At 42.0% G+C, this 18,809-nt stretch overlaps 2 protein-coding genes across 3 annotated transcripts in view; one reads left to right on the top strand and one right to left on the bottom strand.

Annotated features, from left to right (window-relative positions):
* Positions 1–3,433, top strand: part of MYO1F (myosin IF) — a 58,712-nt gene extending 55,279 nt beyond the window's left edge. For both annotated transcript variants that reach the window (XM_063290792.1, XM_063290791.1), the window contains 2 exons: positions 2,164–2,333; positions 2,951–3,433. In XM_063290792.1, the coding sequence (XP_063146862.1) occupies positions 2,164–2,333; positions 2,951–3,027 (247 nt within the window). In that variant the 3' untranslated portion in view covers positions 3,028–3,433. The remainder of the gene's footprint in view (positions 1–2,163; positions 2,334–2,950) is intronic.
* A 2,567-nt stretch (positions 3,434–6,000) lies between these two features.
* Positions 6,001–15,522, bottom strand: OAZ1 (ornithine decarboxylase antizyme 1). The gene is given in 6 exon segments (XM_063290790.1): positions 6,001–6,470; positions 6,607–6,692; positions 7,669–7,841; positions 8,110–8,196; positions 8,198–8,255; positions 15,255–15,522. Coding segments are annotated over 6 exon segments (657 nt in total). The 5' UTR covers positions 15,377–15,522; the 3' UTR covers positions 6,001–6,339.
* Positions 15,523–18,809: the final 3,287 nt, after the last annotated feature.

The raw sequence follows: 18,809 nt of genomic DNA, 5'->3' as shown, positions 1-18,809 counted from the left end.
TTGAAAAACATAACCTGGAGCAGGGTTTCTCAACCAGGGTTCTGTGGCACCCTTGGGTTCCATGCGAGGTCCCTAGGGGCTCCCTGGGAGATCACGATTTATTTAAAAAATTATTTCAAATTCGGGCAACTTCACATTAAAGAGATAAGTTTCATTCTTTATTTTTAGTTTAAGAACATTGTTAAGGCATATATACAGGCCTACCCGTGAAACAAATATAATAATTTTGTAACTTCTGGCCTCTATTTGAGCCTGAATGTGCAGGGGTTCCCCCAGGCCTGAAAAATATTTCAAGGGTTCCTCCAGGGTCAAAAGGTTGAGAAAGGCTGAGCTGAAGGAATGCAATAACAAACCACCTCCATAGTGTGGCCAAGTTGACATGGAAGCTACCAGGAAAGATGTTACTGTTACCTTATGTAATGTGTGTATGGTTCTCCTAAAATGAAAGGTGACATTTCTAACAGCTCTCCATTAAAGGGAACTGAACTTTGTTATAAAGTTGGGGTCCCAACTGTTCTTAGAAAATGTTTCCTGAAAGTAGGAAAGGACAGTATATGTTTTGACATACATGGCCAAAGCCTTTTAGTAATTAACATTACTAATGTTTTACAAAACCCAAGTCTTTCCCCACTCCTATTTCCAGTTGTCATCTTTGGACAGACAGATACCACTTTTAAAAGGCATGATATTTTTGCCCCATGATTAATGGTCCAAGAAACATGGTGAAACAAAAGGGATAAATCTCTAAACTCTATACCAAGAAAACCTTTAATAAATGTAAGTGCATTTTTGAGTGTATGGAAGTGTATGCAGACTTTCCATAATTTGCTTCTGGTTTGGCTAGTTGTTGGGACAGCATAAAAGCTATGAAACATGAAGCTTTCACAGCTCCAAGCCATGACATTTCACTTCCCCAAACGAAGTCCTCAACCACCTCTCTGGATTTATGATTTCAACAGGTGTTTTGCCCACATACTTTCTGGTTTCAAATGTTTTTCTTCAGTTAGAACGGCTAGATATTTGCAATAAATTTCACACTAAACTGGGATTCTCAAGGGGAATTCTGAGCTCCATGTTAAATCTGAATACCACCCAGCCCCCACTCCAGGATGGTGACACCATCTTAATATGCAGCCTAGGGACACTTGTGAGAATATCTCTGGTTAGGAGCCTCCCTTTGCCTTGCGAGATTTGAATTAAAAGGACCACAGAACTTGACAAAGTTGTCCAGATATTGGCACCTGGCTGGCCACCTAGCTGGCAATACAGTTAATCCAGTTAACAAATTAGCCCATTTTCTGGACTTGCACTTTACACTGAAGTAACCCAAATGAGCTGGGTTTGCAATCTCCCCCAAACAACCAACAGAAGAGCTAAGCTTAGGATGTTGTACAAATGTAGCCAACTGCAGTGATGCTGGTTTCACTGGAAGACTGGTGAGAAGAAATTGGATAGTGGTATAATACCTTATTCTCTTATGTGCATGGTACATAAACCTTTTTATTCCCATGTAATGGTTGAATGTATAATATAGAATTGAGCAAGCATTTATTTTAGCCATTAAAATAAAAGGTGGTATTTCTTTCTGTCCTGTCTTTCACATGCATACAGTAGAATAAGTTGATCTTTCTCATCCTCAATCCAAAACCTTGCGATGGTCTCATCTTTGGCAAGAAATAGACAAAGCATTCCAAGAACAAGATAAGATGAACTTATCTGGACCTTGGCCAAATCAAGTGAGAGGAGGCATTGAAAATAGGCATGATTAATTATGGTTTGAGGTCTGCATCAGCTGGTCAGAACCCCATGAGATGGAACTTTGATGCAGACCTAACGGGATCCTGCATATTTCCTGGCTCTGAAGGGGTCTGCTCACTGCCATCTCTTTGGAGTTCCCTGACTGGCAGAAGGGCATCAGGTCTTTTTCTTTTTGCTCTTAATATTCTTGAATATTCTTTGATTGCTGTCTTATGTTATTTTATTATGTCATTTTCTCATACTGTCTTGGAGCAAGGCCTTAAAATACTCATAACGGTGTGGTCATTGCATCCAAATCCAAAAATACTTGTCACCCAGCCTTGCTGGGGTGGGGACAGAGCAATACACCAACTAGCCCTGGGTGAAGTGTGGGTAACTCATTTTCTTTTTTCTCCAATTTGTCAGGACACAAAGGAAAAGAAGCATTAGCCAAAGGCCGCCTCCCGCTGCAGGAAGGCCCAAGCCACAACCCAAGATTTCTGGACCACGCTGCCGTGCTTTGTACCAGTATCTTGGTCAGGATGTGGATGAGCTGAGCTTCAGTGTGGGTGATGTGATAGACCTCTTGATGGAAGGTAAGGGGAATTTGCTCGGGCCGTTGTCATAGTTCACCAATCGCTTTTGTGGGCGGGGGAATGGAAGTCCCTACACTTGTGGTTGAGAATACAGTTAGAAGAAATCCCTGACTTTATGTTCTGATGTACAGTAAATGTGCCTTTAAGATTAAAATGAGAATGATTTAAGATGGGAGTATTTGCAACGTTAGAGGGGTGAACACGTGTGCATGTTTGTGGAGGGATAAAAATTGTGCAAAGACACAACATACTTTATATATTTATTTTCTTCAAAAATATGACAAAAGTGGGTTTAATCTAACTGTTTGGGTTACAGTTTGTCTGTATCTGTATGCCGGCATTGATAAAAAACACTTTAAATATAAAAGTTGTCTTCAAAAATCTGAAAGTCATAGCTTGAGATACTGGTTTCTGAAGAACAGGACATTTCTTAAGATTGCAAGTCTCCCCACAGACTTGGACATGATGGAGACCATTGTATACTAGTCCCTCTGTCTACATGGACCAAGTCCCATATGCTGAGTAATGTCAGTAAAGTCCACCCATCTAGAGGATGTCCAGTTTAGAGAAGGCTACTTTAAATGCTAGCTTTGCTGTATTGTTGTTGTATTTTATAGATGCCTCTGGATGGTGGAAGGGTCGTCTCCGTGGCCGAGAAGGACTTTTTCCTGGGAATTATGTAGAGAAGATCTGAACAGAAATAGCAACCCAAAACAGGAAGTAACACGCAGGATTGGTAGGAATGTGTAAATTGGCCATTTCATGGAGGCAACTTGTGCTAAGCACAAGGAAAAGTTTACCTGCATATTTCTTAATGGCCTTTTTCAAAACAGCAACACTGTTGTCTAAGAACCTTACTTAGTGAGATAAGTCAGTGGAGAGAAAAGGCATAAAGGTAATCCTAGTACATCCCTTCACTTCTATTACCTTTTATGGTGCTCAGATGCTATTTAATAAAAGGGTTGGGGAAGTATTATAGAAATACTTTAAATAACTAGCCAAGGAGTACCGATGCATGTGGGAGGTACTGCTTCTCTATCATGACACCTGATGCAATCTTGCTGGGGCATTATATAATTAAAATATGAAATTTTACACCAGGATTTCACTTCTTTCTTGGTTTCTAGATATAGCATTTATTAGAGCTTGTCTATTACTATGGCTGATTAAATCAGTTGCATAAAAGAGTATCAAGAGAAATTGGATAATTTGGCATCCTCTGCTCACAGAGAGACAACAAATTGAAGCTATTCTATCATGCTTTAAGCAGTATCAGTCTACTATGCAATGCCCTTTTTCCTTGTTTCATCACGAGTTTAATGCCCTTTTTTCAAAAATGGCCTCCTAGAAGAATAAATGCTTGGAATTCAGTATGTATCTATAGCAGAATAAGCTATTTATTCAATTTGTAGCCCACATCTCTCAAGGTGGCATACATGCAGAAGGATCTTTCCTAATCTTAGTCCCACAACTGAGTGGTGCAGTGAGCAAAAATAGTGAGCAAAAGCAGGATGGTCCCAAAATATTGAACTTGGGGTCTTCCATGCCCAAGTAAAAAATGTTGCCTCCAGCCCATTTGAACTGCGATCAGGACTCAGCTCAGGAAAGCCTATTCATTTCTGATTGTTGCTTGCAAGAACTTGAAAAAAAAACCCTACAATAACTTGAAAGCACAGGGAAAAGCCCTATGAACACCAGCCTCACCTCATCCAACTTCAGAGATGCATCACATCATTCTGATTATTTATGGTTAGTTTACATCCTGCCTTTCCTTCAGGAATGCAAAGCCATGTAATTTTCTCTAATTCTGCATAGTAAGTTGGGCTGAGAGACAGTGACTGGCCCACTATCATCCAGCAAACTTCTGTAGACGAGGGAGGACTTGAACCTGGAGCTCCCCAGCCTTCATCCAATACTGAACCACCACACCAGTTAGGAAACCTGAGGCAAAACACTTTGTGGAAAAATCTGTATTTCAGAGGTAGCAATTGAATCCGAAGTTGTTTCCCTTTTCTTTGCCTTACCGCAAGGTAAGAGTAGAAGTATGTCCCACCACCCTTTAGCTCCCAACATCCCACCCTGCAGCTCCCAACATCCCTCACCATGGGCCACATTGATCATCAGCTGCATGGAACTGTAGTTCAGGAACATAATCCTGAGCTACAGGAACTACCATCTCATTCTAAAACAAGACAGATATTGATTTATGCTGCAGACTGAACCCATGGTTGTCTTTCAAGGATGATCTGATGATGAAAACAGATGGTCCTGGTATGGTTGTGAAAGAAGTCAAGAACAGTCTGAGAAATCCATTAAAAAACACTGGAAATTTAGCATGTGCTTGTTTTATCAAATTTTCTCCCATTCTCCCATGATTCTGTTAGCATTCTAGGCAAACAACTACACTGCCTTCATACTAGAGAATGAAGAAATCAATAAGGAGAGATAAGGCATAGGAACCTTGGTTCAGATAAAGACTATGAGATAGATTAAATAATTATGCATTCATTTCTTCCCAAACACTAGATCCAGTTTATGAAGACAAGATTATTTTTGTATCCCAGCTTGAAATGTGTGTGTGGAACTCTGGAGTTACCTTCATAGGCTCATCCATTCAATGCTTTGGAAGATCCAGTCTTCAAAATATCATTCTTGTAGCAAGTAGAGACAATTCAGAAGAATAGCAGCCTAGAGTTGCTCATTGTTTCAGGATAATTTATCAAGGTAGAAGTAGCAGCAGTGACAGATTTATTGCCGAAATGTGAAATTGCCCCATCATGTTTTCATGTGGGAGGCAGTGAAGTGGGGAGATGGGAGATAATAGCAGAAAGTCATAGAGGGGCTCTGAACCCATCACCACTTCCTCAGCAAATTACTTTCCCATTGCCTGATTCTTCCAGGTTAAGTAACTCCTATGATCAGAGCTCAAGGACAAAAGTGTGTATGTATGCTTTTTTACCTCTACAACCCTTGTTTTTTTGGACAATACTCAGTAAATGTTTAACATATTTTAAAATAGTAATGCAGTATCTATAATTTGACTCCTAGTCAGTGCAGAGGAGGAAAGTCAACTACCTATGAAGGATTGTGCCATCCAAAATTGCGCACCTAACTTTCCTGTGTTCATGAATCTCTACAGCATCATCCTCCATGCTGGTTAAACGTGTATTATAGTCCCTGTTATCTTAAGCATGGCCATGGACCAGGCAGGTTAGGAGTAGCTAGTTTGGTCTAGTGGTTAAGGTGCTGGGCTAGAAACCAGGAGACTGAGAGTTCTAGTCCCGCCTTAGGCATGAAAGCCGGCTGGGTGACCTTGGGCCAGTCCCTCTCTCTCAGCCCAAGAGCCAATCAGGCATGGTAGGAGAGTTCTAGTCCCGCCTTAGGCATGAAAGCCGGCTGGGTGACCTTGGGCCAGTCCTCTCTCTCAGCCCAACCCACCTCACAGGGTTGCTGTTGTGGGGAAAATAGGAGGAGGAAGGAGTATGAGGTATGTTTGCCGCCTTGAGTTATTTATAAAAATAATAAAGGCGGGATATAAAAAAATAAAATAATAAAAATAAACTGGATTTTAGTACAACTGAAGGGTGACAATCCAAGGATAACTGCACAGCAATTTGTGCCAATTCCTTCCTAAAGAGAAAAGGTTTTGAAACAGTAAAACCAGCAGTAAAGTAAAATATAAACTTTTATTTAGAATTAAAGCGAATACTTCAGTATCACAAACACACAATATTAAACTTCCAAGAAATATACTGCTAATTTGGAGTGAGCATTTATTTTTGCACAATTACAACATGCGGACAAGTCCAGGGAAAAAAAGAGAAAAGATGACAAAAGTTGGAAATTTTCAACATCTCTCCCACCACCAGAGCAGCTGTCACAATAATTCGTACAAAGAGCAAGTCATTTTATGTGTGTGCATGTATGCTGATGCATAAGATGTTGACAAAATTTCTACAGATTCATCTTTGACAAGGAACAAGCTCTAAAAGGCAAACACTGCAATCTAGTCTTCTTCAGAAGAGTCTCGTTCAAACGTGTACGCCATAAAGCAAGCGTCAGGTCTCTTGGGGACAAGGGGATGCCCTGGTCTCACAATCTCAAAGCCCAAGAAGCTGAAGGTGCGGAGCAGCGAAGCTACCAGGAAAACAAGAGATTTAGTACAAGTTCCTTGAGATACAGGACACAAGGCTCACACACAGGAAGCCACACAACCCACTCCACACCCCCTCAGAAACACTGTCTGTTCACACGGCAGCCACAGCCCCCTTACCTCTGTCATCTCTGTTCTTGTGGAAACAAATGAACACGTGCTCTACCTGAAGCTGCTCTTCCGCAAACTCAAGAAGAACTGCAAAACTGAAGACAGGAAGAGAGTGAGACACTTTCCCACCCCCTCAGAAATATTTCAAAGCTATGATTTTTATCTGGTGGAAGATCTGCAACAGGGGAAAGGTGAAGCACAGGGAAAAGGAACACTGCAAATTAGGCAATCTTGATCTGTAACCACCTACTGTATACACTCACAGATAAGCCAAGAATTTTAAGTTCCAGTAACAGCCAAAAAATTGGGTTTGGCTTATCTGCGGACCAGAGCTCAGATTTTTAAAAGCCCGTCACTGCCTCAACGTTGCACGGTTTTATAAATGATAATGTAACAGTTTGCAGTTTCCAGCCTGTCACTGAAGTTAAAATTTGAGGGTCAGCTTATCTGGGGGTGACGCATTTTTCATGGTATTTTGGTTGAAATTTCAAAGGTTGGCTTATCCACGGACATGTTTATCTGTGAGTACGTACAATAAGTGTGTGTGCTTTTTGCTTTGTAATCTTGTGGCCGTTTTAAGCTTCATGCTCTTCTAGCTTTACAAATTACAAAGCAAAAAGCACGTATTTAAACACCAACAGCAAAACACACTTTCAACGTAGCTGGTGAAAACTAGTTTTGATAATTAAAATGCGTCATTCTCTCATGCTCCTAACACTGCAGGTCACTGATAACTTTTTCTCTATCTACTCAATACCGTTCCAGCTTAACATGAGCTATAGTATCACCTCACAGCAAGTTTCACTAATTAAATATCTTCTGTCAAAAATCCATCAAGATCTAGAGCCTGACCCCCCCCCCCCCGAATGTCTTCTGGAGTCATGAAGTATAAGGAAGAGTCATGGAACGTATGAAAGAAAACAGCATGGGCAAGAGCATAACTGCAAGCATAATACAGAGAACACAGCATCTGGCAGCTTTGGGCCAAAGACTGCTACAGATACCACTTGAGAATATGAAATCTGCTGATGACCTGACAGTAAGAAAGGCTCATCAGCTATTTTGCTCTACCTGTCTTTGCTCCCTTCCGGCAAAGCGCCATTGGGAAGTTCAATATACAAATTGCTGTTATTCAACACAGTTCTCCAACTGATGTGTTTGGCATCCGTCAGCCTGGACTGGATGGTCAGGATTCTTGTCCTGTTACTTGATGTTATTTCCTCTGTTACATTCAGCCGATTATCCTAGGAAAGCAAGGCAGATTTTGGATTGTTTATAGATCCCCTGAACTATAAGCACACTGACCAAACAATGCATGGACTTGCTCCCCAAACTTTCCAACGAGATTAGTTTCTATGCTAGCTCACTTGCCAGACCCAGTCTTGGGATACGTACAAATTAGATACTACTTAATAGCCTAGAAACCGCCCTCTTCCAATTCCCTTCCACTTCTCCAGCCCTCCACAATTCAAACTGTATCAACCTCCATTTGTGAAGAGCGCATGTACTTACAGAATAAAATAAATTAGCTGAAAGATTGTGATCCCTCCGACTATTCCCTCGCCCACCTGGGATCTTCAGGGGTGGGTGAGGGACATCAGGAGCACCACCGAGGCCCTGGACCCAGGTTACTACAGCAACTGAAGGACACCCTGGAACTGAGAAAAAGGCAGAAACACTGAGGTCAATATTCAAGGGTAGACTAAATATTTTCACATAATCAAATATGGCGAAAAACAACCCGTTACCCCAGGCCAGCAAGATGTTATAAACCAACACATTTAAGAAGCGCAGGACTGGAGACGTCTGGATGATTCCATCAGCAAGTGGGGATGGAAGAGTATCTCCCTATCATTCCTCTTCTATGTTTCTAGTAGTTTTATGGAACTTTTCAGTTCCAGGGATTGCACAGCTGCCCTGAGAACCATACCTGGCTATATACTGAGTGTGGCAGACTTCAGTGCAAAGTCTCTTCTTAGCTCTGGAGGATCTGAGAGGCAAACACAGGTACCCTTATGTATACAAATACCACTGTTTACAGTATTGCTCAGAGACTGTGGTAAAAAAAGAACTGTAAATTAACCTACACTTAAGATTATTGTAACAGGTCCTAACACAGTCCGCCTTTGAAAATGACCCAGAAGCTACAACTCGTAGAAAACGCAGCAGCCAGGATGCTAGCAAGCAGGAATGCTACTGCATTATAACATATATTTTCCAGTCGCTGCACTGATTACTGACAAGTCCAAATCCAATTCAAAGTGCTGGGTTTGAGCTTTAACACGGCGTGTGGCTTGGCTCCGCGATACTTCAGGGACCAGTTTGCATGCATGGAATCTGCCCAGCCTAGGAGCACGTCCAGAGGGAGGAGTTTAGGGTTCCATCTTTACAAAAAATCAAGTGGGCAGGAACCCAAGCCAGTGCCTGTCTTTTATGGCTATTCCACCATGGAATTCATTAGTGCTTAGGGGTGCTTCACAAGTGCTAAAGGCAGTATTATTTAATGAAGCTTTTTGGAAAATGGTTTTGTTGTTCCCGATTTTTCAGTGGCCAGGTGACCATGTTCTGGTTTTGTAGTATTATATAGTTTTTATTGCTGGATTGATTTCCATTTTATTATTCTAAACCGCCTGGAATCATCTGAGCTGGCCAGTATATGTTTTTAGAAAATAAATACTGCACTAAAATCAGATCTCGGTCTAACCATGCCAAATTGAAAAAAGAACACCTTCCTCCAAACATACAATTTCAGACTCACAATCCCATTTGTTGAATGGTAACACTACGTGAAACAGTCCCTCCATTTGCTTCAGTCTAGTATTCTGTGCCTGCCGTTCTCTGGGAATTTTTAGGTTTTACCACAACAATGGATGCCAACATTGGAACCATCAGGCACATGGCGCAAGACCGAGCAGCATTTTGTTCTGTTACACAGAGGGTAGCCATGAGTCGTAAACAACTCAACGGCAACTAACAACATGTATAGTTAAGTTAAGCGCAGCCGTTCATGTCTACTTGGGGGCAAAACATCCTTAGGAATTTATAGAGAAGCTCCAGACTCAAAGAAAAGTGAGAGTGAGTTTCCTTTAGGACCCTAATTGCTACCACAGTACTCCTGCTTAGAAGTTAGATAGGTTGGCAATCTATTAGATGCCCCCACTGGACCTAAATGGATAGATACATACAGGCATTTTGAAAGGATGTGGGTCTGCTGCATTTACAACATTCAGGTGTCAATCTCTGTAAGCACTTTGCATGGTAACTGCAATTATGCAATTTAAGCATGTTGTCAGGTTGGAATGAATCCCATGCAGCATTCATTTACAGAGGCGATTTCCTGTTGACAATACGCAGCTTAACTGAAAGCAATCCTTCTGCCTTTACACCAACAGCAATGACTGCTGTTCCCGCTAGCCCCTCCCTCTGCACCATCCTTCGTTCTGCAAGCTCACTGGGGTTGCGTCACCACAGCAGATGCAGCAGATCAAGGTCCCCCTCAGGGAAATTCTCACAACCATCCTGCCAGCAGCCATTTGCAAAACAAGAGAAAAAAATCCACCATTTTGAACAACCTTAAAAAATCCTGAAATCTTTTAGAACTATGCATTAAGTTAACCTTCCTAAAACAAATGCTTTAACAGCCTGATTTTTTTCCCTTCTGCCATATGTGGTAGGTTTACAGATTGCAAAAACAATTATTTCTCCCAAATGATACTATGCTAGTTTATGTCTTTTTGGTTCTTCAAACAGGTTTCACCTTCCATTCAAGAACCCCCCCTCTTGTATATTACACTTAATGAATTGAGCTTTTGTGCTATGTGCTGTTTTCTGATGAATGTGTAAAACGTGCTATGGGGAGCAAGTTTCACCCTTGCAACTGTTGAAACAGTTTTAAGGTTCAGTCATAATACTTTAAGGTTTCCTGCTTTGTATGTATTTAGCTGCTTTTATTTTAAATTTTAAATCGTGATTTTATTTTGAAGGGTAGCGCACATACTTTAGCAATTAAATAGACAATTAACCTCCGAAGAGTAGCTTCACAAAAATTAGGCATTAAGTTTAACACTGCTACTCTTGCAATCTGAAACAGCATTTTACACCATCACATGAGTAGCTTCAATTATCTGCTGTCTAATGGAGTCCTAAAGGAATACTGGACTAGATAGACCTTGATCTGTTCAGTTTATCAGTTGTGTATCAGTTAAATTAGGCTTTAATTGCTCAAAAATCCTGAATTTGCAGTTGTGTTTCCAAAATGAGCCTACACGGGTGAACCAAAAAATTCCAATAAGGGAGTTATATTATGCAAGCTAGATTCAGCCCATCCCTAATTTCTTATCATTATCTTCCATACTCAAAACCTGTATTGTGTCCTGAGGCAATTTCAATAGCTCTAAATCAAAGCTTTCCACAGGATAAATTATGCTTTCATCAGATATTTCACCTGATATTGGCATTAATTTCCACAGATAGCTAAGCTGAATGGTCTGCTCATCCACACCATTCAAACAAAGTGTGAGGTATTCAAGCCCCATTCTCCATTGTGTGAGAAATGTTTATGGGCAAAACAGCCTATTTTGTATTCTTTTAAAAATAGTTATTTCCCTGCTTTGTTTATATCTAACCAAGAGTGGATGTAGAGAAATGGTAGGCACCTCTTACAAGCTGTGAGCATGACTGAAGCACACAAGCCACATTTTGTTTTCTTTAAAAACTTGCTCAACATATCCCCAAGATCTCACGTATACTGAAATCTCACAAGATACTGGCCATTCATTTAAACAAACAAGGTTCTGTTGGCATTATTATTTTAGGTGCAGTAGCACCCATCAACACTACACTGCCAATGCCTGGTCTAGAGAATAAAGGCCCAACTAGTTCTCAGGAAATAATCTATCCCAGCATCATTCATCTACTGCATATCCAACAGGCAGAAAGTACAATAAATTAGCTTTGATCTGATTTTAAAAGGCAATTTAGATGCTAATTCAATCATTCACATTTATCAAGATACGTAATTCAACTATCTGCTAAGGACAATTCATATTAGAGTTTTGCCAAGTTGTCAGAAGGAAGCCTTATCTTATACAGAATCCCCAAGGAAGAAAACAATTTTCATCTCCTATGTTTCTTATTCCATCATACACAGCAACTGAGAATAACCCTAGAACAGGGAAAGGAAATTCTTAGTTGAACTGCATTGTTTATTTATGTATATTCTATCCCACCTTTATTTTTTTTATAAATAACTCAAGGCAGCAAACATACCAAATACTGCCTCCTCCTATTTTCCCCACAACAGCAACCCTGTGAGGTGGGTTGGGCGGAGTGTGTGTGACTGGCCCAAGGTCACCCAGCCAGCTTTCATGCCTCAGGCGGGACTAGAACTCACAGGTTTCTAGTCCGTTGCCTTAACCACTAGACTAAACTGGCTCTACTTTAATGTAACTATTTCCCAACCACAGGAACCTCTGGATGATGTTGGCCTGTATCTCCCATTATCCACAATTATTGGTCATGGTGGCTGAAGATTATATGGCATAATTCATTATCTAGGGGGACAAGCTGGGGAACTCTGTGAATGATATTACATCAAGGCCAGCCTCTTTTTGTATCTCATCCAAAACTTCCTTGGCTGGTCGAAGAAACTTCCTTCCTCAGTACTTCCTTATTGCCATGATGGACTTCTTGCATTAGGGAAAGGAAGGGTGTGAAGCAAAAATCTAAGCTTATCTCAACTGCAAGCATAGAACTGATCTGGTTCATCTGAGGAAATACTGCAAGCAACCTCTGTCTTGGTTAGGAGATCCCTACTTCTAAATCACTGGATTTTCCTTGAAGGCTCTTCTTTCCTAACTGCGTATTAATGAAATACTGCGATCTCGACAGACTTGAGTTCATAGTTCATTCTAAGCCATAATGCAATTTGATTTGACACAGTAGTGTATTGAATGAAACCCTCTAGTTGTGGCTAGCCATTGCTTAGCATATGTGAATACAAATTCAGGAGGCAAAAAAAAAAATCAGTTATCTGCTAGAGCTGGAAGAATTGGTTCTTAGTGACTTTTAAGGCAGCAGATCACAATTACCGAACAAGAACGTTCTGTGCCATACAGCCATACAGATTTTCCCACCAGGACAACGATATAAACTAAATGGAGCCATATCATATACGCAGGGAAGGCTGGGAATTAATTTATTTGAGCCTTTTGGAGAGTGCAAGATTTTTTAATTCTATAGCCCATAGTAGGACATATATTAGTTTTCTTGTTTCCTTCCTCAAATGGTGGGGGAACCAAAGCATTTTTCCCCACATCAAGATTATAAGGGACTCCAGGGACCGTTTTACTCTGTTCTAACTGCACCCCTGACTGAGCTAATGCCATCCATTTTGCAAGCTAAGTTACATCTCCTAAAGATGAAATACAAAAATTTAAAAAGCAAATTGCCTGCTCGTAGTATTTCAGGATACTTCAAGCTGTAAATTCAAGCAGTTCCTCAAGCAGATATCCTCTAGATCGAGTTTATCTACAATTCTTACTACCAAGGAAGTATGGCCAGATTAATTTGGAAAGCATATACAGTAAAACATGTACAGTTCTACCAATCGAAGCAAATATTTTGATGTTGCCTAGTCTGGCAATGAAACATCTGCAAGAAAACAAGGCTCAGAGCACCAAGGACTCCACATGTACAGTTCTCCCTCACCAAACCACAGTATATATTAAATAAATTTTATTCTATTGGGCAACTTAGTTTGTTATATGAAAATCTGAACAAATGCTTAAAAGATCTTTTAGAATCCTCTAATTATTAGAAGATGCTTCAATATGGTAGGAGACTTTTAATTGTGTGATATTCCTCCCAGATAGGGGAGAGAGGAATGTAAGAAAAACCTGCCAATCAAGCATCTTGTGTCTTACAATAGATCAACCAGATGCATTAGGGAAGCCATCTTCCACTGTTGCTCCTCAGCAGTTTCTATCTAGCACATCATGGTGCCTGCAATCTAATTTGGGGGTCATTATCACATCTGAAAGCAGATTGTATGCATGCATCTAAGGACATAGGATTTTTCTCCCCTTTTAATGAAAACCTACAGCTTTTCATATAGAAAGAAAACAAGAAAATCCTGTAAGCATATTCCCTTCCTTATGGATCAAATAAGGCCTTTATTTTCTGAATGGCAAGAGTTGAAACAGTAAACATTTACCCACATGAATAGATGTGTTGTATGTATACTTAATACCTTCATTTCATCTTGGTGCTATATAACTAAATAAGCATTAAACCATACTAGCTGGGGGAGAGAAGGAAGATTTTTCCCTCTATGAATATAGAGCTTTTTTTCATGTACAACAGGGGAAGATGGATGATCCAGCGTAATTGTGTCACACTGTTCTTTGCTGGGGGGCATTTATTTATGCCTGAAAAGACACATTTCCTACAACTACTTGATTGCTGGACCTTATACTACCATAGGGTGCTAATGCTCAGCACCCAACAGTCTGACTATGGAACTGAGAAAACAGTAACATCTTAATTTATTTTGAACAAATACACAGGCTATCCAACTACATAGACATCACCTCAACTAGGACCTGATCTTTCCTAGGCAATTACACAAATAGGTTCTGCTCACATTACAGAGGATCTCTTTCCCAGGCACTATGAATAAGGGTCAAGCTTTTTACTGTTAAGAAAGACAGCAACACCTATTCTTACCAATAACAGCCCATTCTCTTCCAATTCTCTCCCCTCAACTATGTAACTAAAACTTAACTACTTTACATAATGGGGGAAAGGGAAGCTAGAGAATAAAATGAATTCAGGCTTTTTGGTCTCAATACAATCTTACTTCACCCTCCCTGTATTGATAGAATTACACATGCTTTTTAATGGGGTAGAACAAGCAATCCTTTCTCTCCATCAAGAGACCAATCCGAATTTTTCATTTTCTCCTTTAAGCCCAAATAGTAATTAGGCACCCAGCAGTTGACTGTATGCAACTGACATGTAAAACGACTCTTTTTGATTTATGAAAAAAAAAAAATCAATTCCGCCTCTTACTACTGTACTCTTCTATATAAGTACCTAATAAAAGCCTACAGCTAGCAGGAAAGGTGGAGCTTCTACAGAGAATTGAGAACCGCACATTCGGTTCTCTTTTCTTCCTTCCCCTTTTGTGTCAGGCTTTCAGCTTCAAAGTCGGAAGGGGCTGGGGCTGCCCTGTCTCCACGAGCTGCTCTGGAAGGATCAGGGCACAAGGGCTTAGCGAACAGCTAAAAACATAGGACGGCAACCCCAAGAGTCGCCCCCCCGTAGACTAAGTGGAATACATGAAGGCGGGAGAACCACAGGAGACACGCTTCCCTCCTCCACACGGGCATGATCTTGGAGAACCGGTTCCTAGCGACCATCGTGACGACGGTGTGGGGGAGACGCCCGATCTGCCTCTAATAGAAGAGGCCGACCTCGCTTTCCGAGGCCTCGCTGCCTACCCCACGTTGCTAGAGAAAGCGGGGCCGTGGTCCCAGCTGGCTCCGCCCCCTCCCCTCGTGCTTGGGCGGGGCTCGTAGGGCGAGGCCGCGGGACTAGGCCGCGGAGCGTGAGCCAAAGCGAGGCGCTGTTTTGGCCGTTTTCTTTCCTCTCCTCACCTCCTCAAAGCGGCGTTGGTGGGCAGGGTGGGCATGGTGGCGGTACTGGTCTTTTTATTTCCTTCCTTCTCGCGGGCAAAGCAATGACTGTTGAGGATCCGCTGCAGGGAGGATTTCACCATCCGGGCCGCCCCCTGGTCGCCGAACCCCCGGTCGGGTCTTTGCCCTTTTCTCCTCCTCCTTCCAGCCCCCTCCTTCTCGGCTACCTCTTGGCAAGGACTTCCTTCGTTCTCCTCTCTTCGACAGCACAAAATGGCGGACGGCAGAAGTCGGCCTGCGGCCTTTATATGGCAGTGGGAGGAGATAGTCCCGCCCATCCGTGACGTAGAATTGCGTGAGCGCGACCACTTGCATTTAACGAAAGCACTGCCTACTTCCGGCACTTAGGGCAACGCCCTCCCACTTCGAATGTGCTGTCTCGCCAATCTTTCGTGACCACGCCCCCTCCTCTCCCTCCTCCTCTTCTTTTTCTCCACTGCTCGCTCGCCCGGTGTCTCTCTCTTTGAGGTAAACAGTATTTTCTCTCCTGACCTCCTCGCCTTGAAGGGGGAGAAAGCGTTTCTGATTGGCTGACCGGCCGCGGCGAAGAAAAGGGAGGAGGAGTTGGTCAAGGCAGCGCGTGCGCACACTTTAGTACGGAATTCGCTAGGGCAGAGTGGGCGGGCCCAAGTGGAAAGTTGTCCGTCTTTTCTCATTGGCTTAAGGAAAGTAGACTTAAGCATTCAATTGGTTGTGATAGGTGCTTTTCTCGAGGGTGACGACAACAGGCAGGGGCCCAAGTTTCTCCGCTTGCTGAGATAGTTGCGCACGGTCCATGGTTTAATGGCGGAAGCGTGAAAACAGGGAGCAACCGCAGGGGGGCGTTTATTCTATAGGAACCCAAAGAAACATGGCAAAAAATATTTGTAGTATGCAATAAATACTCTCCTTTCTTCAACTTGCCCCCCTCCCACCCATTCAACAGCCCGCTATGTACACTGTGTAATATAAATTCCCTCATCTTCCAATTAATGGCGCAGACGCAGTTTTCCTCCTGTTGGAAGGAAATCTTACCAGGTCGTTCGGAGCCGGGAATGAAAGTTCTTTAGGCGCTTGCTTGAACAGAGAATTTTATTTTCCAAGAGCATGTACAGAGTGCCGGTTGGAGGTGGCCACACTTGTATTTCCCCCCACAAGCCTTTTATATAGGAGAGCTTGGCTGTTGTTATGTAAAAATGTTCCCGCCTTCTAGGAACTTCTGAGAAAAGTGCAGTTTACCGGAGTTCCGAGAGGAGGCGCTCTGTGGCCAGGCCCCCTGCTGTTTGTGTCTCCTGTTCTGATAGTCCAGGTTCCCTACAGGGCTGTGGCCTTGTCTACTAGCCAGGCCTGTTCACTTTGGAAGGAATCTGTTGTTACTTGATTATGGAGATCAGTTTGGCTGTTCACCTGAATGGGCTCTGCTAAATTCTGTGAATGAGCGACCTTTTGTTTTCCAAGGTTTCTGATCAAATCTGAAGGGAATCCTTTGTCTAAATAGTTGGGCTTCCTTTTACATTTTACTTTTCTGGCATCCTCTTTGTATGAACCCATTCTATTTTGTAACTTTTAACCTTTACCTTGCTCAACGGGAAGGCAATATTGCAGGAAGACAGTGTTCTGGGGGGAGACATGGCGGGCAGGGAGAGATCTTAGTTTCTTCCAATACTCGCTATAAGCCCTTACGTGTATCACGATGGACAAAACTAATAATCATACGTAGTTTTTCTTTAGAAAAATCCTCATGAAACAGTATCCCCTTCCTCAATTCATAACTATAAGGAGAAAATAAACTGGATCAGAAAAAGGCCACCTTCTCACACCAGGAGATAATCCCATCCATCTCCAATTTCTTACTGATCCAATGACAATGATTAATGAATAATTTAGAAAGAAGGAAAGACTATATTTTTATAAATGAAATTGTTGCAAAGCTCATATAGGGATCCATTTAGTCAAACAAAATGAATTTCCAAATGCTAAAATCCAGTGGGCCATATCTGGACAGGAAAATTCAAATGCATTAGTATAGGGCAGAGAGTAACCATACAGGGCAGTAATACATGTGAAAAAGATCTAGAAGTCTTGGTCAATAACAAGCAGAATGTGAGCAAACATTGTGATGCAACTGTAAAAAACAGAAATACAATCCTAGGCTGCATTAACAGAGATAGAGTGTCGAGACCATCAAACATAAATTTATCAAATGTTAAGAACCCCACCCCAGTATTCTTGCCATGAAAACTAAATGGATCAGTACAACCAGAGATATGTCGGTATACCATCAGAAGACGAGACCCCCAGGTCGGAAGATGGTCAAAATGCTACTGGGGAGGAACAGAGGATGAGTTCAACTAGCCCCAGACGTGATGACGCAGCTAGCTCAATGCCAAAAGGACAGCTAGCGGCCGACGGTGCTGGTGGTGAACGGCAAATCCGATGTTCTAAGGATCAACACATCATTGGAACCTGGAATGTAAGATCTATGAGCCAGGGCAAATTGGATGTGGTTATTGGGGAGATGTCAAGATTAAAAATAGACATTCTGGGCGTCAGTGAACTGAAATGGACTGGAATGGGCCACTTCACATCAAATGACCACCAGATCTACTACTGTGGACAAGAGGACCACAGAAGAAATGGAGTAGCCTTCATAATTAATAGTAAAGTGGCTAAAGCAGTGCTTGGATACAATCCAAAAAACGACAGAATGATCTCAATTCGAATTCAGGGCAAGCCATCTAACATCACAGTGATCCAAATATACGCCCCAACCACAAATGCTGAAGAAGCTGAAGTAGAGCAGTTCTATGAGGATCTGCAGCACCTACTGAACAACACACCTAAAAGAGATGTTATTTTCATCACAGGAGACTGGAATGCTAAGGTGGGCAGTCAAATGACACCTGGAATTACAGGTAAGCATGGCCTGGGAGAACAAAACGAAGCAGGGATAGAATTTTGCCAAGACCATTCACTCTGCATAACAAACACTCTCTTCCAACAACCTAAGAGACGGCTTTATACATGGACTTCACCAGATGGACAACACCGAAATCAGATTGACTACATCCTTTGCAGCCAAAGGTGGTGGACATCTATACAGTCGGTAAAAACAAGACCTGGAGCTGACTGTAGTTCAGATCACGAACTACTTCTTGCACAATTTAGGATCAGACTAAAGATTAGGGAAGACCCACAGATCAGCTAGATATGAGCTCACTAATATTCCTAAGGAATTTGCAGTGGAGGTGAAGAATAGATTTAAGGGACTGGACTTAGTAGATAGGGTCCCGGAAGAACTCTGGACAGAAGTTCGCAGCATTGTTCAGGAGGCGGCAACAAAATACATCCCAAAGAAAGAGAAAACCAAGAAGGCAAAATGGCTGTCTGCTGAGACACTAGAAGTAGCCCAAGAAAGAAGGAAAGCAAAAGGCAACAGTGAGAGGGGGCGATATGCCCAATTAAATGCAAAATTCCAGAGGTTAGCCAGAAGAGATAAGGAATTATTTTTAAACAAGCAATACGCGGAAGTGGAAG

Source organism: Candoia aspera, chromosome 1 (genome assembly GCF_035149785.1).
Source record: "Candoia aspera isolate rCanAsp1 chromosome 1, rCanAsp1.hap2, whole genome shotgun sequence".
NCBI classification, from domain to species: Eukaryota; Metazoa; Chordata; class Lepidosauria; order Squamata; family Boidae; genus Candoia; species Candoia aspera.
Note: the sequence above shows the minus strand (reverse complement) of the source record. Positions and strands in the feature narration are given on the sequence as shown.